The sequence below is a fragment of the Oxyura jamaicensis genome, chromosome 19 (genome assembly GCF_011077185.1).
Source record: "Oxyura jamaicensis isolate SHBP4307 breed ruddy duck chromosome 19, BPBGC_Ojam_1.0, whole genome shotgun sequence".
Lineage (NCBI taxonomy): Eukaryota > Metazoa > Chordata > Aves > Anseriformes > Anatidae > Oxyura > Oxyura jamaicensis.
In genome coordinates, this window is record NC_048911.1 from 9,762,562 (window position 1) to 9,789,215 (window position 26,654).

General features: G+C 45.5%; 1 protein-coding gene across 1 annotated transcript in view; it reads right to left on the bottom strand.

Annotated features, from left to right (window-relative positions):
* ACACA (acetyl-CoA carboxylase alpha) overlaps nucleotides 1–26,654 on the bottom strand; it is a 113,150-nt gene that overhangs the window by 37,419 nt on the left and 49,077 nt on the right. The window contains exons 31-44 of the mRNA XM_035343442.1: nucleotides 26,528–26,624; nucleotides 25,093–25,200; nucleotides 23,306–23,362; nucleotides 22,950–22,994; nucleotides 20,197–20,238; nucleotides 19,458–19,673; nucleotides 19,078–19,233; nucleotides 17,351–17,554; nucleotides 14,718–14,873; nucleotides 13,952–14,098; nucleotides 2,184–2,453; nucleotides 1,739–1,836; nucleotides 860–980; nucleotides 313–423 (exon numbers count right to left, since the gene is read on the bottom strand). Of these exons, the coding sequence (XP_035199333.1) occupies nucleotides 313–423; nucleotides 860–980; nucleotides 1,739–1,836; nucleotides 2,184–2,453; nucleotides 13,952–14,098; nucleotides 14,718–14,873; nucleotides 17,351–17,554; nucleotides 19,078–19,233; nucleotides 19,458–19,673; nucleotides 20,197–20,238; nucleotides 22,950–22,994; nucleotides 23,306–23,362; nucleotides 25,093–25,200; nucleotides 26,528–26,624 (1,828 nt within the window). The remainder of the gene's footprint in view (nucleotides 1–312; nucleotides 424–859; nucleotides 981–1,738; nucleotides 1,837–2,183; nucleotides 2,454–13,951; nucleotides 14,099–14,717; nucleotides 14,874–17,350; nucleotides 17,555–19,077; nucleotides 19,234–19,457; nucleotides 19,674–20,196; nucleotides 20,239–22,949; nucleotides 22,995–23,305; nucleotides 23,363–25,092; nucleotides 25,201–26,527; nucleotides 26,625–26,654) is intronic.

Here is a 26,654-nt window from a genome sequence, read left to right on the forward strand (position 1 = left end):
AATAAAATAAAATAAAATAAAATAAAATAAAATAAAATAAAATAAAATAAAATAAAATAAAATAAAGGAAAAGGACTGCCAAGTCATGAAAGTTTCCTGGATCTGCCCTGTGTCATTTCTCATTTTGATCAGGAGGAGCCTGACCAGGGTAGGTTCAGCCGCTGGGATTCCCATTCAGAGCTCTTCCAGAAGCTAACAGCAAAAGGAACCCGCCAGAACAACCGTGCTGGCAGCTCCTTAAGACTCGGGCAGAACTCACAGAAACAGCCATTCACTTCAGATAGCTCTGAAGACTGAAATGTAAAAACTTACCTTGTTAAGGGCTCCGCAGCCGGTCAGGATTATGTGAGAGTTCTCAACCTGGATAGTTCTCTGCCCGAGCCGAACAAGGTAAGCTCCAATTCCAATCGCCCGACACGTAACCTTAAAAAAAAAGGAAAGAAACAAAATCACATTGATTTCTGTCCTACCACACAGCCAAAACCTATTGATTCAAATGTCTAGATAAAACTGGTAGTGTTTGTATTACAGGGTTATAAAATCTACATTGCAGAACTCCAGACCTATTGTGGTGTAGAACACGTTAGCTGAACACTACGGATTTTATTCAGAACCAAGGAGGAGCAGTGACTTACAGACTGAGCGGACGTGAAGCCAAACGGCTCTTTTCTAAGTGTTCTAAATTTAGTTTGAGATGGATCCAGCCTCGTAACGGTGCAAATAGTGTTACTCAAAGCCTACACGAGCCAATTTACATCAACCAAAAGTCTGATCCCAGATGTATCTCTGGATAGCACTACAGGATTTTGAGCTGAAATAGACGATACAGTTTGAAGAACAGAAAGCAGTGGGGGATTACCAAGTTGATGGTGATAATACTGTCATAGGCTAAAGATGATTCTCCAGCAATCATGCCAGATCCTCTGAGGTTCTCTATTCCAAGTCCGTCTTCCTTCCCGATAATATCTGTTATCTTATACCTGAGGGAGACACGTACAGCCTTTGAGTCACAAGGTCCAGTGATTTGCTGAACCGGTTTGATACAACGAAAATGAAAAGTGACTAAATATCATTAAGGCTCAGAAGAATAATGTGCATAAAACCCATCCAGGACCAGTACACGAGCTCATTCTGCAGCCTCGCTGAGCACCACGAACAGCCCGATGTATGCGCAGTCAGAGCAGCGCTGCAAAGAACAAATGCCAAGGGAGAGGAATCCCACGAAAAGCACTCTGTCATTCCCACAGGACGTGAGGAGCAGTCTGATTATAGAAAAAAGGGCAGGAAAGGAAGAGAATGTAGCCAAAAGGAACAAAAAAATAGGACAAGAGATTACAATGCGGCTCTTTTCTTTACTTTTTTCTTTCACAGCTTCCTTCCCCTCTAGACCGCACGGAGGCCTTGGCCTTCACTCATGGATTTTTCTGTCCTTACTCTGGAGTCTACCAGAAAAGTAATTTTCAAAATTCAGACTGCAAGTCCCTGGGCAGGAATCGTCATCTTGTTAGAGCTTTTACCACTGCAGGACCCTCGGGGACGGCTTGGACCCCAGCACAGTGCCAGCACAGCCCCGCCTCCAGCAAGGCACTGAGTGACACAGCTTTGCCCTCTGCTGCTCCACGTCCCGACACCGCAGAGCTACGGCCTTGCAGCTGAAGACAAGGACATGACATGCATCACCTTCTCGTATACCCGAGGATGAACAGAAAGCCTTCCATTCTGACATGTCTGTGCCTACCTGGACTCTCCGTTGTCCTCCACGTGTTCACAGTGAACTGAGTTCAGAGCACTGACTTTTTTATAGTCCTGAGGCGTCAGGTACAGGTATTTGTATCCCTGTAGGGAAAAAAAACAGCTCATTCATCTCATTCCCAACGGTAGGCCCTTCTCAATCCCCAGTAACCCGTCCAAAAAGAGTTTCAAGGGAGCAGAATTTAATGTGAGAGTGATACAGACATCGGGTCTCAACCTCAGAGCTCCAGCTGAGGTCAGTGAAAGCCGGGGATGCTTTCAACACTTAGCACTAAATCATTCTGGATGCCAGTCCTGCTGCCTGAGAGATCCCATAGCAACGTTGGACCTAACAGTCTGGCAAACATGCAGCTCACTTCTGTGTATAAGAAAGGCTGTGTATAAGAAAGGTTACGTTCTGAGCTGATCCTCTTACTCCTGTGCCTCCTTACTTTGTATGGGTCATCCGGGTCCTCCCACGCAACGTGGAACATGTGCCGAATCTCCTCGGCCAAGCCGATCCGGGCTCCGCTGTTGGCAGCCACGTAGATACGGGGTATGCCATGGCTTCGGGCAAGCTCTGAAGCCCTCAGGAACAGCATGTCTTCTTGAGGCCCGAAGGAACCGATCCGGTAGGTGATGTCATTGCCAATGACAATGATATCGCGGCCTTCTGGATACTCGGGGGTCTTGAGGGTCATTTTCCAAGCTACCATCCCAATCTGCAATCCAGGAGCAGAGAACAACAAGAAGTCATTACACACGTTCAGGATGTGAAAGCAGGGAATTGCACGAGGGCCATTTCCCCCATGGACACTGCGTTTCTGAATTCTCTTTGGGAGCTGCGCTACCAGCAGCTCCGACACGCGCTGCCCACGCAGAGCACAGCTGGCAGGGCTCGAGCCTTTCACGGTCACTGGAGCACGTCCTCTCTTGCTCTCTTCCTACTCAAGATGTTAACACCGGCCCTGCCTCTCCCTGCTCAGGGATCTGTCAGAGGCCCAGCCACAGTCTGCGATCGCCCCTCTCGCGGGGCGCTGCGTTCCTTCAGAGCCCCCGGCTACGGCTGGACATCCTGCACAGAGCTCCTGACCTTCTGCCCCGGTGTCACCTCGGAGCCACAGCACCCTGCTTCTCTCTCACCCTGCCCTCAGTTAATAGCCCTTTTATTTCACAGCTCCCCCCCCCCCCATTATTTATTTGTCTTTCTTTCATTCCTCTGCCTCTTTCCCTTTTCCTTCCCAGATACTGCAGCAGTTTCTGTCCAAACCTTCTGGGCAAGCAATGCTTTTAGCTGCCTATTTTTCTCTTTAAAGCCACTGGATCATCTCTTCTGGCCCATCCTCTGGAGCCGATCAGCATCCATACCCCACGTCTCCCAGCTCTGAGCGGCCGCGTGTCGCTGCACTGGGGAGCTGGCCACGCTGCAAGCCATTAACGGATGGAAATGGCAGCGTCCCCTGAAAGCCACATGCATCACCCAGTCTCCGCTTGCCCAAGGATCATAAGCTCTGAGTACACATTCCTCAAGCCGATTGCACAGCCCCTGCAATCAGGAGGGCTGAAGCTCATCGTGGGGACTCTGAATTCTGCACGTGATGAACTAAATCGGGAGGGGGAGAGGGGAGAACAGCAGATAGATATGTGCCATTTAATCCAAATCAAAATGGCACGAGACACAGTTGAGATCCAATCAGCATCTGCAGTAAGATATGCCATAATAGGCTCATTAAAAACAATAAGACGATGGAGGAATTAATCAAAGGGTCACTGGAAGTAAAGCAGGCAGCAACCAAAAATACTACAGCCGGCTACCGGCAGATCCCTCCCTCCCACCTCCCCTTTTGAGAGCTGAGATTGCAGGTTAGCAGCAAGACGGTGTTTCCCTTCACCTTCTCCTTGGTCTCAGTTCCATCCCCTGCTTTTCTGACCGAGACGTCACCTGAGATTAATTTGTTTGTTTGCTTCTGACTATGTGCAGATTTACCGTTACATCCTAGCACCCAACTGCAGCGTCTGGAGACACCGCCGCAGTCCCAAACACAGCATAAATCCCTAAAGATCAGAGGATGCCTCGCTGAAATTTCGGTGTCATTGCAAAATTAAAGGCAAAACGTTGTAAAACGACTGGATGCAGCTGTGCTCAGGCACGTAGAGCAAAAGTTACTCAGTACAGAGACCAGGAGCACGCAGACAGCCGGTCCGGAGTCTGGAAGAGCAACCCAATTCATCCCAACCAAACCTACATAGCCAGAGGGCTTTCTTGGACTTCTGCTCCTCTATTATTGGATAGCAGAAAAAGAAAGACCAGAGGTGAAAAAGGGAGAAGAAACGTCAGCTTTGTCCTTCCGACCTCACTGCTGCAGGAAAAGAGATGCCGGGGGCTGCACGTTGTGTCTCTGACCTGACTCTCAACTAGGGGCAAGCTCACAATTAGACACAGCAGGTTAAAGAAGCCTGCAGCTCCAAAGGCAAAGGTTTCAAGATTAGCCTCGGAGAGACACCCCCACCCTGCCACCTACCGCAGCTCGTCTCGTCGCTGCTTTGCAGGCTTATTTTTAATCTGCCACAGCTAAAGCCCCGAAGTGGGCACTACTGAAATCTTTCCGATACCACCTCAGAAAACACTTTTAGTTATTGACAGAAACCCACCGGGGTAATATTCTCCTTAGAACCGCGCCGTAAACTCGTACAGAAGGCTAATTCCCAGGTGTTTGTCCAAGCAGCCACCTCCTTACGGCCGCGCCGAGGCCATCAGCCAGGAGCAGGCCGGGAAGCACGAGCAACAAGAGAACTGCTCGGGCTCTGTATTCGCTAAATACTTGTCACTGCAGTGAAGGTGGGAAGGCACAAGGACATTGCCAGAAAGCTGCACAATGACGGCAGCATAGCGCAAGGAAACACCAGCGTCCTCCGTTCTCATGAGGCAGCTGAATTCACGCCTGCCCCAGGTCCCAGGGGACTCGTGACCAAGCTCGGTGAGCATCCAGGGCCAGCCCCACCGCTGTCTCTGCCCATCCTGATGTAAGAGATTGTCTTCACTTCCACCAGCTTGATGATTTTTGACATTAGTAGAGAAAACAGCCAAATTAAAAGCATTTCCTATGCAGAAAAAACACATTGTGGCAGAGGTCTTGCAATAGCTCCCTAGACTGAGATCATGCGTCCCCTCATAAATAAAATCCCTTCTGTTAATTCTCGTTAGCAGACTAAGAAAACCTACGCACAGCCAGGGCACAGCAAACACAAACTCCCCAGTACTTTATGACTGATGAATACGGAACAGCCTCATCCGGCTTCAGAAAAGGAAAGAGCCAAAGCGCCTCACTGGATGAACTGGCGCGTTTGTACGAGTTGCTTTGTGCCATTTACCCGGCAACAGAAACCACAGGGCACAGCTCAGGGGGTTTGGTACGAACACGTAAGGCTCTGGTTAGATTTGTGTGGCAGAGGATAGCAGAACAAAAAAAAATGCGAGATTCTGAAGTTAACGGCAGCATGCCAAAAACCGGAGAGTTCACAGGTTAATTAGACAGGCTGAGCTAATCACCTAAGAGTGCAGTCGGAACAATAAAGGGTGACGGTAAGCGGCAGGGGCTTCAAACCGGGCGCTTTCAAGAGGCAGCACAGTTTGGAAGCGCTCCTCCTGCCACAGCTCTATTCCCAGCACGCCCGGGAATGAAGAAGAGAGGGAGGAAAAAATAAAAGCAGGACCCGTCTTATTTAACTGTTTTTATGTTGGCAAAATGATTTGTGCCACAGTATTTCCATAAGAAGTGGGACCATTATTCTCCTGTAGGAACACATTTGGTTTGAAAAGTATCACTGGACAGAACGTGGAAATCAAAGCGGATGAATTATTCACAACCCCCGATCAGAAGTGATCATTATTTCTGATGTTCCGAACTGTGATTAGGATTCAGTGCTCAGATGTCATTTGCTCCCTGAATAGCACCGGCAAGGCAGGGCTGCCTGACACACATACATTACGCCCAAGTTTTATATATATAATTTTACACACACCTTCTCCCACTGGATCTTTGCCTTAATGCAGCCATTAACGGATAGTAAAAACATGATATTAACTAAGGTTCGTTTTCATGGCGCTCATAAACGCCGTTAGTTTGACACCCAGTGTCAACACTAATCATGGCCTAAAATTAACACCAAAATTGACTTCAACATTAATTGCGCTATCGATGTGACCGGGAATGCACACACTGATGCAGTTACAAATTGACTGCCAGTGGCAGCCGGGGCTGTTGACAACAGGCAGCGAGGGGAACGGGGAAGCGACCGGCTGCAGGCTCCCTGGAAAGCAGGACGGTGCTGAGCAAAGGGAGACCGGCGCCGTGGGGCTGCTCTGCAGGCAGCAGGAGCCCCCCGGGCTCCTCCCTGCAGGACCTGTAACTCCTGGGGAGGTGCAGGGGACATAAAACCTGATGGAAGCTGGAACAGCTCGGTCTGTGTCAGCATCTGTGCTCGAGCCGTGCCAGGTGTGTTGTTTTTTTCTCTCTCACAACAAGGATAATGTTTGAGCCCAGGTACTTTATGCCATGCTGCATTTTATTTGTTCACCTCCAGATGTGGAGAGCTGGATGTGGGTCTCAAAGAGCCTCGAGGTTGGACAGCAGAACCTAAAGAACCCTGGCACAAAACGCTGTCTGGTTCCCATTCTGCCGCAGCTGTGCGCGATGTTCTGCATGCTACAAATACGCATAAAATGCAAGCACGGCTGTACATCACTGTGTGCCATGTGCTAAAGATGTGGCAAGAGAGGAGATGCAGCGATTGTGGAGCCTGGCCCTGGGAGTGCTGCAGCTGGACATGAACAAAACCCCATTTCTGCTGCCGTGCTCCCACACTGTGACGCTGTCGGGGCACAGCAACACGTGCCTTCTTCCCCCTTCCCAACCTCTGTCTATCCAGAAGCTAAGCCAGTGTCTGCTGCAGAGTCCTGGACGAGGTGTGTTTCATTAAGCGAACAAACACATCCCCAGAAATGTCACCTGATGTGGCCCTAACAAGTGTTGTTTCACCATGAGCCCGATGCCCAGAATCTCAGAGCTGTACCAAAGCCTCTCTGCTCTTCTACGCGCCCAAATGCTGCAAAATTCTGTTTCCAACAAGGAGGGCACGATGGGCTGCTAGAGGCCTTCAGACTTCGTGCCTTGATAGAGAGGGGACCGGTACACAGAGCTGTGAGGTAGCGGCACTGAAAGGCCTCTTGAAAGGAGCGAGACCTGAATTCCTCCTGCCTGGGTTCCTCTCACCACACCAAGCGGCTCTCGGATGGCGAGACAGCAAAGGGCTGGCTGAGGCTCAGTGACTGAGGTGGGCGTGCAGAGCGCCAAAAGGAAAGCTCAAAAAGCCCACCGAAGGCTGCAGAATTCCTTTTTACCGCATACATTTGTGTGCTGCAAGGTCTGAAGCTGGAACCACGTCTCTTGGGGATAGCCAAGGGCACCTTGTTGAACCCCAACCAAATTCTCCATCAAATTCAAGTTCCTGTCCCAGCCCTCAGAATTAACTGGGAGCAGCTCTGCCCGCTTTTGCACCAAAACAGAAGTAGTTCTGATGCAATTCTCAAAACAAAGCAATAAATAACTTCTCCTGAGGCAGGGCGTAAAGCTTGAGAACTTGAGCTGAAATAGTTTGCATCTGGTGAAGTTGGGGACCGATGGGTTACAGAGACCAATGGAAAACCTTTATGAGGAGCTTTCTGTATACAGGGCTTCAAACATTTACATCAAAATACAAAAGCTGTGCTCTAGCACTGCAGGTATTTGAGGATTTCAGAACAGTTCAAGAAAATTGGGTTATATTCTTAGAAACTTCAAAAATTCATCTTTTAAATAATTATAGATTCTAGCTCAGAGATGCCTATCAGAGGCTCATAACCTCCAGTTGTTAAGAAAAGCCTTGTCAAAGCCCAAACTTGCAGTATTGCTACAGCATGCATGGAGCTTTTTTAAAAATCAGTCCTTTTTCTGTGTCTACAGCAGTGTGAGAAACAGCACGCCGAGGGCACCAACCTGCAGGAATATCAACCCCTCAAACAATTCAAGGGAGCACGGAGTACTCGTGCTCAGCTCCACAGCTCCTGCTCACTAGCAGAGGCTCCACGGACCGATACGACGCATCCATCCCAACCCCAACAGGACCCAAAAGAAACCCCCACCAGTCCCATCCTCCCCCCGCACCCCCTACTCTTTAGGTTATTAAATGATCTCGGCATGTAAGTGGGGAAAAAATAGCTTTCAGGGATGCTGGGGGACCCTCTGTTAATTGAGGTTGTATTCCGCTTGTCACAAGACATTCCCAAAATAACAGTCTGCAGCCTGACAAAAACGTGTCTGTTCCCTACCCCCACGTCTCCCTGTGACACCCGAGCGTCTCCTTGAAAGGCGCTAAAATTACTCTGCCAAAGGAGGATCACCTTCTGAAATTGCACCATGAGCGTTTGAGATGAGGAGACACCACTCGCTGTGCGGCACCGATAGTTGTCCGGCTTCCCTGTTATTTAAACCCATTCCCACTGCCACCGGAGCCTTCGGGTCAGGACTGCTCCCAAAACTCATCAAGAAAAGGACTGGGAAATACAAAGAGAAACAACTGTTTGTACGGTAATTTCTGGGGAAAGCAGTGCTGGGCTGGGGGTGGGGGAAGCAGCTGCCTGGATGGTTCCCATTCCCCTTCCCGGGGGTTCACTGACTTTGCCAGCACACACTGCCCGCCTTCCCCACCTTATCCACCTGCTGGAGGCAGCCCGGCCGATGCTTTAACACCCTGTGCCTGTCATAAAATGCAGGAACGCGGGGTGACAAAGCAGAACGTGCAGTTCGACTATTCAGCTCTGCTTGTATAAAATTCATTAGCTCCACCTGGCAGCTGCAGGCGGTGCGGGGAGCCGGCGAAGCGGTGTTTGAGCAGCCCTCTGCCCACCGCCACCCCGAGCTTCACCTGGCCAGATCCTGCCACGCTCACAGGACAGGGTGCCTGCCGCCGCTGCAGCTCACAGCTCCGACTGCGGATCGCTTCTGAACCTCACGCTACAGAGAAGGAAAAACTGTGACATCTAGTGCCAACAGGGAAAACGGCACGTTCTGCAGGGACACCGCATGAGACGAAGGGTAACGTGGGGTGTTGCTGCAGGCGCTCGCTTTCTCCTCGCCCTTGCAGATTTGTTGGGTCTTCTCAGCGGATGGTGCGGTCCTGGTGCCAAAGGATCACCGTAAAGTGTAGTCAAGACACATAAAGGGCTACAGGAAAACATCGACGCCCAACTCGGGAATGGCAAGTAACGTACTGGGTTCTCCATCAGGCTGAGGGAATTACCTTTTTACACTAAGATTTCAGCCAATATGTTAATCTTCTGAACAAAACCATCTCCAAGGGGCATTTGAAGAGGAGTCACTACGCTACAGCTTGTGTCTGCAGCACAACTACTGCAAGGAACAGGGTTTTAAATACCCTGCGAGTTGTACACTCCTGAAATCTAGCGCTGTGTGCCTGTGTTCACACAATTTCAGACTGAGTTTTCCCTGTTCTAGCACAGCCACAGAACCGCAGAGCACCATCAGAGGCTTCGAAGACAGGCAGGGCAGAGCCGAGCTGCCGGTGCAGCTTCCCGAGGACAGCCGCCTGCAGAGCAGGACACGCCAAGGTGCCCGTGGCTGCTCTCACGCTCTGCCAACAGGACTCAGTGCTGCATGCTTCCAAACCCACCCCTCCCAACAGCAGAGGAGAAAGTCTCAATCACACAACTCTGTAACAAAGATCTTAGCCAGAATCATGGATGATTGTGCCACTAAACAGAAAGGCTTCCAGATTATTTATTTATTTGGGTTAAGAATGAAACTAGCAGGAATGATACAAGTCTCGTGGCGTAATCTAGATAAGCATCTAGGCAATGGTATGAACATAAAATTCTCTTCTTAAAAACACTTGTAAATGTAGTTGTTTGTAGTCTTATGCAAATGGATTTTGTTTCCTTCCACCTACATAAACTCTGCATATTTCAATGGTCTGAGTCTATCCTAGACTGGAGACAGGCTGAGCATCCTCTGGTGCTTAGTTCTGGACATCCTCACAGTCATGCATTAAATTACGGCCCGTTTGTCCCGCAGTCTTTATTCAGTAATGCACTCCAGAGCATTACAAGGGAGCTATTGACTGGTGTTTGATTTTGCTGGAAAAATACTGTCTCCTTCAGCTCTCTTCTATAGCCACCAGCTCTGAAAATTATTTACAAACTGTTCTTAACTTTTTAGGGCTGCGAATTCAGTCTTGTCAAGTGTGCTGGCTTACTGAAGTTTTATGGTAGCTTATTGGAACAATCTCGCATGTAAGTAGAGGTGCCAAAGCAGCCAGATCAGTCATAGAGGGCACACAAGAAAGGGTAACTAGAGACCAGGAGACGGTTCATGAGCTTAGTGTGAAGGATCCGGAACAAACACCTTCTAGCAGAAAGCTCCAGGCAACATCCAGGATTCTGTCTGCAGTCCAAAGAAACAGCAGATGCGTTTCAGCAAGACCTCTGGCTGCGCTGCGTGGGCAAGGGACTGGAAAAAGGCCCAGCATTAGCGATGTCTTCTGGGCTACGAGAGCAGCCGGCCCGGCCAGCAGCACTGCAAGCTCCCCCGCGTGGCCGTGACAAGGCACGGGATCCTCTGCTCAGAAGGAGCAAGCACTGTCTAGGAATAAATAGCAAGTTGTATTTTCATGGTCCATTAAGTCCTTGGCTTCTTTGTTGAGACTACTAGCAAAGAGATAATTACTGCCAAATGAGGTGGTGGGTTACATGAAGTGGTCACAAGCTAAGCGGAGAAAAACCTCTTGTATTGTGAAAGTTCTTGATACTTCCCATCTCACAGATTTTCCTGAAAACACAGACAAACAGCGTCAGCCAGGTTAGCCCAGAACACTGCTTGCAAGCTCTGCGAGGGTGGGAGACTCCCAGCTTCGAGCTCTCGCTCTGCGCCCCGTATTAGAGCAGGGATTGCAACTTCGGTTGTTGACATCCAGCTGAACACGCTGCCCACAAATCTCCTGGATTTTATGCCGGCTTCTCAATTTCGCCAGCTAGCTAAAACAATTAAGGCACTCAGCTGAGCTGAATGCTTTAAGAGGAAGAGTGCCTTGACCCCTTTTCACATAGAGAAAATGTAATTGTTCAGACCGTGTAGCACAGCCCCAACAGAGAAGACAAGCCCTACCTCAGCACAGCTGATACCGCAGTGGTAAGGCTCTCACTTGGACGGGGGAATAGTTTGAGTGGGGGGAATGTGGTTGAGTCTCTGATCTAAGCCACGCAGAACAGTAATAGGAGCCTGAATGCACTCAACAGCAGCTGTATTTGTGACAGTCAGAAATTCCCTGTTTAGTAAGAAATGTACTTCTCAGAAGATTTTGGATTCAGAAAATCAGCAACTTTTGCTGGAAAAAAAATTACATTTACTTGGAAAGTTCCTAACAAGACTTCCACCTGGCAGCTCTGGTGAGAGCTCTGGGCCACGGGCTCCACTGGCACTGACCATTACAGTGCTACTAACCAAAACTGAGGGAATAAACACTGTATAACAAGATAACACTTATTTAGCAAGTATAATGTCAAAGACTCTTAAAACATGTTTGTCTAAATTATCCTCACAACACCCCAAAGTACTCCCATTGTATTAGGATACAACCAAACTGAGGCAGTGAAAACTTTGACTAAGGCTACCAAGCAAGCCACTGCAAAGCTTGGCAGCTCCAACTCCCCCTCGGTAGGAATCATCCTTCCCTGGGAATCACCTCCCCTGCACTCAGCGTGTATGGGCTTTTAGCATTTTGAAGTCAAATACATCTACCTGAGGACAAAACTTCTCCCTAACAAATTCAGACAATTTTAGAGAGCCAACGAAACGTGCCGTGTTTTGAGAATGGTTCACCATTGTATCGCATGGAGGACGTGCAGAACCAACATTTTTTCTCCAGCTCCTCATGGCATGTCTCCTCTCCCTGTGCAATACCACCAGCTACTGCCACACAGATGGATTACTGCAAGGATCTCCGCTCCCTGGCGGATAAGATGCTGTGTTTCTCTGCCCAGCTGCTGTGCAGACTGATCACAAAAAAGCAGAATGGATCCACTTACAGCCCTAACAAAGGAAAGGCTCATGCCCTGCATTTAGCTAGCATCTTGTCCCTTCCTCCACCCCTGCAGCCATCTTCATTGGGACGAGAAACTCGAGTGCACGTTTGTGAAAATGTTTCCTCAGCCAAACAAAATTAAACCATAAAAGCCTAGAGTCGGCTCATCCTGATAAAGAAAGTGCAGCAGGGAGGAATGAATCTGTTCGGCAGCTCGTCACCCCTTGAATGTCACCTGTCCTTCAGCCTGCTGCTGGAACCTCTTCCTCAGATTGACCGCTCTCACGTGTGAATGAGCGCTATTGTGTGCAGTGGCTATTGGTAACAGAATTCAATACTAACGCCTCAAACCTCATTCCAGCTGCACATGGTCCTACAGTAACTCGTCTAGGTGCCGACAGGCCTGGCTGACAGCTGAGCACGAGCAGCTTTTAGCGGTGTGGCTCTGGGGGAGCGCGCGGAGCAGCTCCTCGGTTCCACCTCGCTGGGCTTCCCCGTGACCGAACCCGGGGCTGGGACTTCACCCACAGCCAGCCCCTCACCTCGTTTCTGGGAAGTCATTAAAAGGCAGGGTACAATTTGCCATATACCTCCATGAGAAATGATCTTCAGCAGACTGAAAAATGTGGGGTACGTTGTGTTTTATAATCTTCTGTCTTACTTTCCAGTCACTCAACCCCTCGGCCTACCCGCCACAGAAGGGCCTGCAAAGGGCCTGCACCCATGTCCGAGATAGCAACACCACAACGGACAGGTCATTTGTTTTCGGATTGAGCACAATTACGCCTACCAAGGGTTAAAAAAACTCCTAATTTTTTTTTTTTTTTGGTGGTCTTTGGGTACAGAATCTCTTATAATAAGACTATTTGTATTCATACTGGCAGAGTAAACACTACATGTTCATGCCCAGGCAGCTCTGTGCTTGTAATTTCAGCAAGAACAGAGCTACATCCCTGAGGGACTTTGCTATTTCCCTAGCCACCATCCACTCAAATGCTGAATGAGAGTACAGAAAGAGAGAAAGATGATGGCATAAGCCTCCACAGCACCGCTGCCTCAGCTTTCACTAAGAATGCAGGGAATTATTCATTTCACGTATAATTATACTAGTTAAGACATTTTTTCTATAGGCCAACAAAGGACAAAGTAGTGTTCCCATAGTCACCATTTACTGATTAGGTTCAATCTGAAAACATTTTTTTCAAAACCTTCCCCTGACAAGAGATATGTAATAAATATAAATAAAAAAACTATTTCCTCTCATCACTAAACTTGATGTTTTTGATGTAAGAATAGAACTTTGGAAAGTCTTATATATCTGGTAAAAGGCACCGTTCAACAATGCCAAAAAAAAATGATTCCATCACTTAGAGCTGTTCAAATTTAAATTACCACAGAAACGTTCAGTTAAGGAATCCCACCTAGCCTGGACCAAAAAAATAAACATACCTTGTTACTAGTTAGCTTTATTCTCCAGCCATTTTAATGCTGCAGCCTTCGGCTTGCTAACGTAAAGACACACCAGGAAAAGCCCATCACCACAGTTCAGCCTCCTCCAGCTTGAGCCGAAGGAGTAACTCTATTACTTTTTGCATTAGCAGCTTGTTAGTCCCAAGGAAATCATTCACTAGAGGGGGATGTTGCACACACCTTGCTAGTGTGCTACACAAATACTGCAAGGTGAGTATTTAAATGGAAAGCATAAAATTGGTTTTTCATTTTTTAAGCAAATGAAAACATTTCCATTTAGTTTTGTAAAACATATTTTGTTCAAATATAAACCCCGGTTACCTGCAATAGCTGAACGAGCACTTTTTAATTATGAAGGAAAAAATAGCATAGGAACAGGTTTGAAATGGAATCATCATTTACAACAGAGTTTAAAATACCCATTGTATGGAAGGTATTAATTTTTAATGAAACAAAAATCCCATTTTCAAGAGTGAGACTTCATCTATGAAAGACCAAATGAATAGATTTTGTGGCTGGCCTGGTAAATTTTCATTACAATTGTCAAACCCAGTCCAAGACACAATATACTGCAGGACATGGAAAGAAAAGTAGTCATAAAGAAAGTGCAACTTGCCTCATTTCCTCCCGGCAGCCTGTTCATGTGCACGAGCTGGCCCTGATCATCCAACACCAACTCGGTGTACGTTAGTATGTCAGACGGCAGCGGTGGTGTTGGCAGGAATGCGTGTTCATTCATCGAATCCCAGAGTTTAATCAAAGACTATAGGATGAAAAGACAAATTCTTGTTGAGAGTATCGTCTGCAAACATCTTTATTATTCAATCTACTGTGAATTAGTATTCAGGACAAAACACTCCGAATCCCCCATCACCCATTTTGACTGACAGTATTCAGTGGACATCACTTATTTTGGAATTTAAGCTATGAAACACGGTTTCATCCAGATTAGCATAATTCAAATTATGTGATTCAGGACAGGACCCAGCAAATCAGATACACAATCAATTCTGAAACTCATTAACACATTTAATAATGTATGACTCCTATCCTAGGCACTATCACTCCTGCACTGTCCGACCTCCTACAAAGGCTGGATAACAGGGCGGTAAAACAAAGGAACAAACAAGAAATCCAGGACGGTTTACATTTCAACTTCTGCTGTTAGATTTATTAACGGATCTACAGCAACAGCGTATAAGGAATCCTGTTTTTTTTTTTTTAAAGCAGAATCAATCCATGGTTGCATATGCCCTGGGGAACCAATGACAGCCTTTTGAGGCCACTCTTTTCCCTGACAAGCAAGGGTGGCAACAGACAGAAGCACTCTGCAGGTACAAAACTTTAGCACAACCCAGGAGGCCTTAACAAAGGGCACTTACCTGCCGAAACATCTCAGGAATGTCATAGACGTAGGATGTCCCTAAAGACTGTGCTTGGAATCTCTTGGACTGAAGCAGGTCCTTGGTCACGTACGGGGTATTGATCAGCATCCCATGAAGTGGCCCCTGTTTATCCCCATAGGCCTGGAACATAATCTGCAGCACAAAACACGACCAGTTACGATTTAACCTGCTGGTTCCTCAGACCTATCCCATCCGTATTTTAACAAAAATCATCTGGATATTCCAGACTGATGAGGCTTGTTTCTGTTCTCTACAAATATAATATGTTAATGCTCACATACCCTGAAACGCCGTGCTTCATCATGCATTACTACCCTTTGGAGACAGTGCTGGACCATAACGGCATGGATCTGAGCACCACTGACTTATTACTGAATCACAGCAGAAGGCAAAGTGAGCAGAGCTACATCCCCACAGAAACAAGCCCGTGACTTAGATGACTTCACATTCACCAGTATTTCCCCTGACACCGTATCTGTGCCGATGGATTGTGATAGCTGGGAGCAGAGAGGAGAACTCTGTTATTTATGGAGTCGAACAGCACTGCATCCGTATCTCCACTGACTGATCATGGAAGCTAGGTCAAGACTTGCATATGTCATTTGGCTTGAAGTTTTGATATTATAAGTTTAAAAGATTTTCCCAGAGTAGCAACATGAATTATCAGCTGCCATGCTTCATGGCACTATATATTCCACTCAGCCAGGACTCGGAAGGAAATCTATTTCAACTGAGAAATAAACACGAAGAGCACTGCTTAACTGGGACACCACCATACAAACGCTGCTTGATTGAAACACGTCTGATAGAGGCAACACGAGTAGTTTGCTGGGGTTCTTTTGTGGTTTTGTTTTGTTTTTAGCAGAATGGTGATCAGATCTCATGTAAACTACGGGCCTTTTTCTAATTGCAGGGAAGTTAATTGATGAATTCCACATGAGAGAAAATTCAGTAAATAAACCCTATTCCAGTTTTTCAGATTCAAAATAAAGGTCATGTTCTCTTCAGTCTTCACAAACTCCATGAAATAGTTTCTTCAATGAGAGAAATATTTATTCAGAACAACAAGCATTCGTGACAGTGCCTGTGTTAGGGACTGTTACTGAACTTGGGGCACAATTCCCAAAACCTCTGGAAAATTTCCAATCGATTCTGCAGGAACTGGAGACGCCTGTACTGAGGTCAGCACAGCCACTCGTCACTGCAGAAACCGCGGAACAAGAGATCAGGGGTCGTTCTCTCATGATCAATTCATTTTTCCATTTTTCAAAAATCTCAAGTGGTACCAGGTAAGCAAGCACCTGGTAGATCAGTAATTTTTGAAACCTTTTCAGATAATTTGAATATAAGTTCAAAATAACCCTCTAAAAAAAACAGGAAAATATATACAGATACAGACTGCTCCTAATAAACCTCAGTCATAAAGGGGAAATCTATCACAGTTGCTCAGAAAGCTTGAAGGCGTCTTTTTTTTCTTTTTAAGACAAACCTTCCTCTCAACTACTCAAACAGTTAACTGAAGTAATTCCTAACAGTTGAATGTTTAAATAGAACTGGTTTAATATCCCGAAAAATATCAAATATTGGAAAAGTTGCTAAAAGCTGTACACACACAAGCACAATCTTCTACCCTTAAAAAAGCAGAGAGCTCATCAGAGACAGAGTTTAAGAGAAAAGGTGACCTTCACAAGTGACTAATGGAACTTGAGGGTCAAGATCAGCTACCAGAGATTATTAAAATGCCCTTTTCTTTCCTCATCTCCACTCAGAAGCAGAAATGAAGCAAAGCATACGGACACTATCTGTTCTAGGATCTCCAGAACTGGACGGGCTGTACAGCCAGGCAGCTTGCTGGAAAAATTTAAATGGAGAAGGGGGAGAAAAGGTGACTCAGCGCTCTGCTTTCCACATGAACACTGCCCAAGTGATTTATTCTGTTGCTAGTACTGCATGGCAGAGAGATTATGAGAGAGGGAGATGTAAACATTTCTGTATTTAAATATTTTTCATGTATCCTCTGGTCCATGTATTTTAGCATATGCAAGTATTTGAGTTAACCACAATATTCCTGTGCCATGAAAAGCACAAAGACCTGAATAGCCACAGCGGTTACAAAAGAGCCCATTATGCTTAATAGAAATGACATAAAGGCACCTTCAACAGTTTTATAGCATCCTACCCAAGTCATTTCCTATACCTTTAGAATTTAGAATAAAGTTCACAGATTTTCTCTACTTATTCAGGCAAGCATATAACAGATAGTATTTTTGATGATGACCTGCAGGATGGGTATCAACGGTGATTACTTTTCTATTACTTTTTTGAGCACTCTGCCACGGAGGAAAACAGATGTACAAATACCTCGAGGCATACGCAAAACAATTAGAGGACATGCACTTTTACCAAACGTGGAGCATTTTGTACATCTGCATGCCTCTAGCAAGATTATCTTCCCAACAATACATTCTCCTTTCTATGGCAAAGTTGAATGGCAATTCTATATTACCTGGAAACACAGCAAACCACAGAAGAGCTTTTCCAGGTATAATATGCCCCCTCCCTCCCCAAATACTTTGTTCACGAAACAATGCAGCCACATGGAAGCACACCTGTGCTGTCCTGGAGTCCGTTACTTCTTTGTACAGACTGATGTCCAAGTAGTAGCCTGACTCGTTGGTCAGGAAGAGACGAATGGGAATTGCCTTCCCGGTTGGTGTCAACCGAATGTTGATCTTCAGCTCGGCTTGGAGGACGCGGAGTTTCCACAAGCGACTCCCGTAGCGCATCACCATGCTCCGCACAGATTCTTCAATCTTAAAATACACAAGGAGAACATCCCTCAATTTCAGGACGCATCCACCACCTTTGTCCCTCCTCCATTCTGCTGCTCTAAGAGGCACCCAGCACACAGGAGGGGCACCAGAACAAAGGAGATCAAAGCTCCAAGCTGCAGCGCATGGCCCGGGCTGTTACCAGACCCCAGTGGGGTCCATTCTCACCCTAACAACCCTTGAGACAGACGGGAGTTCAACTCAAATTCCAGGGACCACTGAGGTACAGGGCCAGCACTGGATTCCCATCCTTTCTTCCTCCTGGCACCTCACACCCCAGCCAAGCACAGCATGCCTGCTGCTTCCCCTTCATTGACCTTTCTTCCTGCAAGCCTAGCGCACAGCTAAGAACTACAAAATGCAGAAAGTGAAATCCCTGACAAACAGTTATGTAGCACTTATACGCACAATAATCATGTTTCATTGCACATGCGGTACTGTGCTTTAAATCAACAAAGTAATTACTACTTGGAGCTTGGCCTTCTGCTGTTCTATTAAACTTCATAATATACTACTGTTGGCAAATTGCGCATATTAAAAGAAGGCAATTTATAGTCTGCTTTTAACATTCTTTCCAAAAAAGTCCCCTTTCCACAGCTGCTCAGGAAAAAGCCACAGTATACATTTAAAGGCTTCCTGGCTCCCATGTTCCTCTGAAGTGCCTGAGGACTGAAGGCTCTGGATGCCCTGAGAGAGGATTTATTTAAAATGCTATGAAAAAATGAGTATAATTCAAACACAAAACATTATTTTTGATAAACTGGTTCTTAATTTAAAAAAGGAAGTTAACTGCATTGTCCAAAGGACAATTCCTTTTTATAGGAGTAACACTGCTAGTTCTAAAATCTCACACTTAATACTCATTCATAGATTGGTAGAAAAGCTTTCCTCCTTCTTCACTTCCAAAGAGGTTCCTCACTTGAAATAAGCTAATTGTTTGCCTTAACTAGCTAAAACAAAAACTATTCCCTCTGCTTTTGAAAAGAAGCTGGTTTAGCAGCTCAACATCAAGACTGTCTCTCGCTAGAGACATCCATCAGTTATGTATATGACTCTACTTTTTTATGTTTTCAGCAGCAAAAGGATTTTTAAACTTAACTTCAGTCTATCACACAGGAACGTATTGGTAACCAGTACGTGTTACAATTAAATGCTGGCCGACAAAAATATATTTTTACCGTTCTAAAGTTTAATTTAAATTCCATTAAAAAGAAACAAACAAACACCTAAGGTATCTATTTTAATCCATCACATCTAAAAAAGAAAAACAAACAAACAAACAACCAGAAGTAGTTCCTGCAAACAGCTCTTTTTACCTGAAAGGCTTACAAAGCTATCCCAGCAGACTCAAGGTTAACCCCTGGCATTACTCTGTTTCTTTGCGGTAGTAACAATCTACGAGCTCTACCCAGAGGCTAGCATAAAAAGACAACAAACAACCGTTTCATTCTGGTGAGGTAAGCCCAAGAAGAACAAACACTTCAGGGCTGGAGAAGAGGCCATACCTTTGATGGGTCCATGATGACAGTAGGCACAAAATTTAAGAAGATGTGATTGCAGTCAGTGCGCACGTTGGTGTTATTAAATGCCACCTCCAGCTCATCCATGGCTTCCAAAAGCAATCGCTCTCCCTCATTTTGCAGATACTCAAAGGAGGCTTCCTGCCAGACATTGTCAACAAATAATTTACTTTCTACTCAAACATCACAGCCCAAGTAAACAGTGTTTAAAAAACTGCAGAAGGACTTGACTGCAAAAATAGGCTACAGCAGTTTCAGCAGGATGTGCAACCCTCTATCAGAGCGATCGCAGTCACAGACAGTTTCACTCCCACCCCCTGGATCCACAGACCCAGCCGACCTGCTTGTATTCTGACAAAACTCACCTTGGTAACCAGGTCTGAATGCCTTATGATAGCCCTCACGAAGAACCTGTAGTCTGTCACCTCTGTTCCTACTTCAACTTTCGCTGCTCCCAGGTAGAGGTGCATCTTATGGTTGGCACACGGGATGGCAGTGAGGTCGAAGTTTCGCATTCTGTTCAGCTCCAGCTGGAAGGCCAGAGCTGGCTCCAGATGCCGGTAGATTCTATCTTCTTCAAACTGGAGGCACCCAGCACATGCAGGAAAGAAAGGATGTAAAAGAGGAGGGTGGGTTAACAAGGTGGAATGCTGAGAATGGGGAAATCTAGACAATAAACATAATAACATTTCGTATTTAACTAAAAGGCTAAAAATTCAAAAGAAATTGTTGAAATACTGAGGGTAGAACACAAACTGCAAGGCAGCAAGTTCTCAAGCTCATTCTCCCAAGAACTTCTTTTTCACAGAAGCCAGTAATTTTGGTATTGAATCAGCTTCTTCACCTCCCTTGTTATGCTGCCAATAAAATCCACAAAAACGGAAGCTTCAAGTCAGGCTTCCGAATGTGTGAATTTTTATCCTACATTAGCAGAGACTCCTCATTGTTACTGACACTCTTGCTGTGTGTGGGAAGGAGATGATACCACACCACGCAGTGAGGCTGGGCTGATGTAGCTCCCTCTTAGACTGGCATTGAACAGCCACGGGAGGGAAGGACAGCGTCAACGCTTCGAGAAAAAGAGTTTTAGGATGTCCAACCTACCTTATCCCGGGCACGGAACGTGAAGAACTTTGGAAATTCTCTCTGTTAGAAAATAAAAATAATAAGTTAGTCCCCCAGAAGGAAGCCACTTGATCAGATCTGCAGCAGCACCACAGCAGAGGAGATAATAGAAGTTGTTCCAAGCTACTTTTTCAACATCACCAAGTGGTGGAAAATCAGGTTACCCTCAACAAGGCAGCAGAGGCCGTTTAGACCCGTCTTCGCTGCCAATACAATAGATGCTACTTGACTGGCTTTTGATTATTCTTGTCAATTGTCAACAGACAATAAGACGAACTGTCCAGGCACGGTAGTGGGAAACTTCTTCTAGTTCTGTGATTACTACAGTTATTGTGGAAATGTTTGGGAGATGCACAAGGGTATTAACACCCTATCATGTAAGCTGATGTACACAAAACAATGATCTGTATTCAATAGCTCTCTTTGTATCTTTACTGCTAGAAATATTCTCTTCCCAAGGAAAATAATGAATTGTAATAAAATAACTTTATACTCGTGCATTAAATAGCAGCCTACAAACATCCCACAAATATGATTAGGTTTCTCTGCTATTCTATTGCACAGATAAAATCCTACCCAATTGTGAAGGGTTTACATCCTTCTGTGGTGCACTGCATGTCTTAGAAGAAGATAACAAGACTAGACAGCATCCTTCTATCTCTCCCCTCCAGTTCCATCCAAGCAAAGCCATTCACTTCTCTGGAATTACTTTCACTGGGTGGAGGAACTTTTACGGATGCTTTGTGCCAACAGGGGGAATACCAGCCACCTACGCTAAAGGTGAGAGGAGAGAGCACACACAACTGGCCAGAACTTACCAGGAAGGTGTCTGACCTGAAGAAGAAGGTATCTGACCTGATGTCACATTTTCACTGCCAATGAAGGACAGCAACCCTAGCTTGACTCAGTGCAACCAGTGAATAATGACAGAATATAAGGCTCCACTGAGCAACACAGCTTTTAAGGCTAGGAGTAACCACCTAGTAAATCATCTTTACCTCCTATAAAAAACAGTCCCCAGCAAGTCACCTGATAGCTCTCAGCTGAACAACATAACCTGTGTTTGACTGCAGCATGCCTTTCAGACTAGCCAGCAGTTCAGGAAATCCTGCCTGAAAGTTCAGGCAACAGGCCCAGAGGTGAGGCTGCAAGGATCGGCTGTACTCTGACCAAACCAGCACACAGAGGACACTTCGTGTTCCTCCTTTCTCTTCCAAATCCCTCCTACCTGTACGCCCCCTGCACGCTGCCAATTTTGCCTAGGGTCGTCCATGCTCATTCCATCCCTAACGTAATTGCTTTCAAGGCATTTGACTAGTGTTGTGGGCAAATATAATAATTGGATGTGCACACACACAAAAATTCTCGGTGCTCTGGTACCAAAATCCAAAAAGAGTGCTCCATTTCCTAGGCAGAAGAATTATACCCCTGCTGTGTTCTAATCAACCAACCATCATCAAGACAATCAAAATAATTTGCCTAAATTAGCCAATCAAGACACCCTGCAAATCGCAGAATGTGAAAAGCTACAACAGAAATCATCATAGTTGATTATTATACTAATAATCACGTTAAAAACCTAATGAGATGAGGAAATTGGAAGCTTGCTGGAGCAACTCTCTATTACCTCAACATGCTGGGAACTAATTATATAGACTGTAATTAAAACAAAAACAAACCCAAGCCCAGGCCCTAGCTAAGTTAATAGTTGGTCCAGTAATAAGCGGAATAGAATAGGAGATGGTAATAAAGACTGACACTCAGTAAGGACCCCAGAGGTACTCTAGGAACTTTGCAGACGACCTACCACGGCGCGTCCTCTGGCTGAGGAGCCAGGAGCATCCTGACAGTGCCTGGCAGCACGCGGCCGCTCAGGGCAAACAGATCTGACTCGGGTGAAGGCTGTTCGCTGCTACGTGCTACAGAGCTAATTCACAGACTTTTACTTTGTATTCTCTACGTATCAATTTGATTCTCTGAAACTTCATTTTTTCCCATCTCAGGTTGGTGTTTCTGGCTCGGGGCCCCAACACTTCTCCGAGGAGTCCAGGTTCCTACCTGAGCTGCTCATCAATACCCATCCCTATCTGCGCCTTGGCCAGGGATTCCCACACAGCAACAAGCTGGCTAAACCAGGTTTGTCAAACACAGGAAGAATTTCTTGCACTTTCAAGACTCGTAACAACCTCCAGAGTTGTAAAGCAGGTACAGAGGGGATGAAAACCCTGTTTGTGCTTTACACTGCCACCTGGAAAACAAGGCCAAACTAACCCTCGGTGGTGCCAAACCCAGGGACAAGAAGCAATCCACAGCAGCAAAAGCACCAAGCGTATTCCCCTTCACTAAGTCACCATGCAAAATTTAGCGAGTCTCTTCAATCACTCCTCTAAGCTACTTTAAAATCAGTAAGAAGACTAAAGAACTCACCACACTAGGTACAAAATACATTTTTTTTTTCTAATTTTAGAATACAGAACAATATTGAAACAATGAAGATCTTTACCAATGTGTCAGTCATGAGGTTAGTCAGATAATGAGAGACACTTCAGCATGTGAGTGGCCCCACTGAACGCGAGAGGCCCACTCCTGCATTTAAACACTTCACTTAACTCTGACACCAGTGTTGCCATCAAACGCCTGACTAAGAAGCAAACGAGAAGCCCAGAGTCACTCACAAGTCTCTTGGCCTCAGATCAAGAATACCACCACGTTCTAGACCCTTTTTTACTTACATGAAATCTCTGATCCACCTCACAGTTGACCTGTTTCCTGAAGTCCTTACAAGCGAAACACACAAACACAGGAAGAGAAAAAAAAAAAAAAAGCAGAAGAAAGCTAGCAATTAGAATGAAAATCAAAACTGAATTAATTCAAGAATACAAGAGGTGCCAAGATTGTTTACAATTGTAAATTAATTTTCTTAAGCAAATTCATCAAAACAACTTCAAATTTTAGAGAACAAAACCAGTGAAGTCAGAACTAAGAATAGTTAACAAAGTATTTAATTTGTGAAAAATACAACCAACGTCGGTGCCATTATGAGCCCGTAACCAAAGAGTGCTGAGCAGCATGAGGGATACGACAATACCTTTTGTGCTACAAGGAAAGTCAGTCTCCGAATCCCGTGTTCAATCAGGACCGATTTCTGCAAAAGGGCAGAGAAGGAAGGGAGACTGAGACAACAGAAAGGAACATATCAAAAACACGTGAAAGTTGTCTGTCAACTATACAAGCTCTACAGACCCTTCTGCATCTCTGCTGTAAGCTTCCAGTCCGTTTTGGTCTACTCGTAGCTACAATTTCTCATCTGATGATTGCCTGGCAGCACGGACAAAGGTGATGAACTGTAAGTTTTACGTAGTTCACAGATATATCAGAGGATGCCCATTCTGGCTCCTTCTTGAACAAATTCCGTAAGGCCACATTTCAAATGAACAGTGCCATCAGTATTTGCCACATCACTGTTCTTTAAGTGTTAGAAATGGTAGTTTTGCCCCTCTTTGTAAAACTTTTTCCTTTCTCCTCCTTTTTCCAATTGAAAACCAAAAGAAATAAAAAAGAAGAAGAACAAAAAAGAAACAAGAGCTCAGCCAGACCAGGAACAAAACAACCCCTTTCGGCACAGACTGAAATGTTTTACTAAGGTTAAGCCCTTTGAAAATGAGCATCAGTGCCGATATTCATGGCAAGAGGAAGAAAATAACTTTAATAACGCCATGATTTAAAAAGCAAAAATTGTTATTGCTTTTAAAATTCCACAAGTGGCAGACAATAACAGCATAGCAACAGGATTCTGATTACATCGTAATAATGTGGGTCTCACAGCAAGTCCACAGCTATTACAGAGCGATTAGCCATCAGCACCTGGAGAAACTCCATTTACACTGACTGCCTCAATCTCCTCCACAAGTCATTTACAAGTATATGATCCTAATTTCTATTAAAAAAACCACACACAACATGCTGGGACTGGAAGATTATTTGGACAATTTGGATCAACCTATTTGATAGTTTAATGTGTTTTGGGCTTTTTTTTTTTATTTCTTTCCTTTTATCCCCTCCCATAAAACGCCTGGAGCATGATCAAGCAGATGAAAAGCAGAACTAGTTTTAATTTTTATATTTGATCATTTTCTTTGCTTAAAGGGACAGGAAGCTGCTGAAGTCAAGTAGCAACCTGTCCCGTTTTGGAACCCCTCCTTTCTGCAGATGTATTACCCCCTCCCACAACGGGGAGTGAAGTTAGAATAAAACCTCTCAGCGCTCCCAGAGCCGCTGCAGGTGCCGTGGGTGCAGCAGGGTCCCACTGCCTGATGCACTACTCATACCAGCAAGCTCTGAGTTCTTTGTACCGATGAGGAAAAGCAAGTGAAGGCAGGCACTAGAGGGCAGAGCGGACACGGAGGCTGACCCAGCACATGCTTCCCCCCAGTGACCACAGGACTAACACTTGGTACTCGGAAGGGAATCCCATGCTTTTCTGAAGGAGCAGCAAAACACACCAAATCCACTCCACCTTGTGACAGAAACACCACCTGATGCATTTAAAACCTTAACGGTCTTTTACCCTATCAAAAATTAAAAAGGAAAAAGTCCTGAGCTGATGGATTAAAACGGACCATTAAGAACTGCAAAGAGAAACAAAGATTGTTGTGTGCTTTTCATGGCCTACCCTGGAGGCTTCAGAAGGGTGTAGCTACATCCAGTCAAATAAGCGGTAAGATTTTAGATGGGATAAATTAAGAATGTAACTGTTGTATTTATTTATTCACTTCGGAAAAAAACATCTGAGGAGAATGCTGATTTTTCCCAAAGCAGACAGAGCTGTCCTGTGCAGTTAGGTAGTTCCAGGGAGAGAGAATTGAGGTGACTTACCTTGCTCTGTGTGAACTCCCTGAACATGGCTGCCAGCCCATCATCATCAACATCACTGTCAGTTTTAATTGCAACATTAAGAATGTGAATGGGCTCCTCACGGGCGGCCTGCAATGTAAAGAAAATATCCCCCATAAGTAAATTGTTAACAACACAAAAAGTAGGCATTGTCAAAAGAGGCTCCTCAAATACAGCTCTGAAACACGGGTCCCATAGGGGAGAAACGACTTCAGCAGAGCTTGCTGTGAAACAAGGAGAAATACGAGGGAGCATCCTTGACCAAGCAGCCTCACGGATTCATAATTTCACAGAAGTGTTAACGTCCACAAACAACAAACAGCAGCTTCAGAGAAGCCAATTCTGATGGTCACATCTGACTTGGCAAACTCAAGTGTGCTTCGTTTGGATGCAAAAAGAATGCAGGGTCAGGGCCTCTCTGCATGAGATGCAGTACAGGCAGGGCATAAGAGGACTTCGGCATCTCGAAAGGTAATGAAATTAAGCAAAGGCAAAGTGTAAGAGCAAAACATTGTGCGTTTTCCCATCCACAACAAAATGAAATAATGTGGAAGCATCAGTTACATTCAAGCTTGGAGAAATGACAAATGTAGTATTCAAGATCGTGCAGTTAACTCTGAAAAACTGAACAGGAAATTTTCCTTGGTGAGGTGAGGGGGAGGTAAAGAGACAGACACTGCGGTTGACGGTAATATTCTCAAACAAGGCTACAATACTTACACACATCAAGATCAATGGGGAAGTTTTAAACTAAGCCCTATTCTGCACACAGACGGCATTCCAGCAGAGCCTCCAGCTGCTGGGAGGCAGGACAGAGCGGTGGAGCAGCTACCTGTGTCGCTAAGGACAGCGCTTCTTCTGTCACTAAGGATTAAAAACCATCTGCTTCCTCTGCTCCTGCTCCCCGTGTCAGTGCAAAAATTGTGGGGGGTTCACTCTCTTTTTCCTCCTAAAAACAGTTCTAAGAGGCAGAGGAGAAGGAAGAATCCGAATGTGAAGTGACTAGGAAGAGTGTAGGACAGAAGACACAGCAAGTCAGACGTAAAGTGAAGGCTGCGGAACATGTAGTGCGGTACAGCAAGGCACAGAGAAGGCCTGGAGACCTACTCGTGGCCTAACCCCTCAGTTACACTGCCACGGATCCAGCAATTCTGCTGAGGTTAAAAGCAACAACCTAAATTTACATGGAGAGTAAGAAACGTAGATGTAGCTTTAGATCAGTCAGGAAATGGCCACCTACTTTTATTCACCTGCTGTGAACAAGCAAACAAATCACATACATAAATACACAAAGCTCTTAACTCCTGCTTCCAGCACTCGAACAAGTGAGAAGTATCTAGCCTGCAGTCATTGCAGCATTCTGCACGCCATCCATTGCCAAACCGAGAGCAACCTCAAGAGAAAAAAATTACTGTACCTTGTCTTCATCATACAAGGAAGCATGGCCAGCTTCAGGGAAGGTTGGGCTCTGGGGAGGAGAGTCGCAGAAACAACTCATCACTTCATCAAAGATTCTGAAATACACCAGAGAAGTATTAGTCACA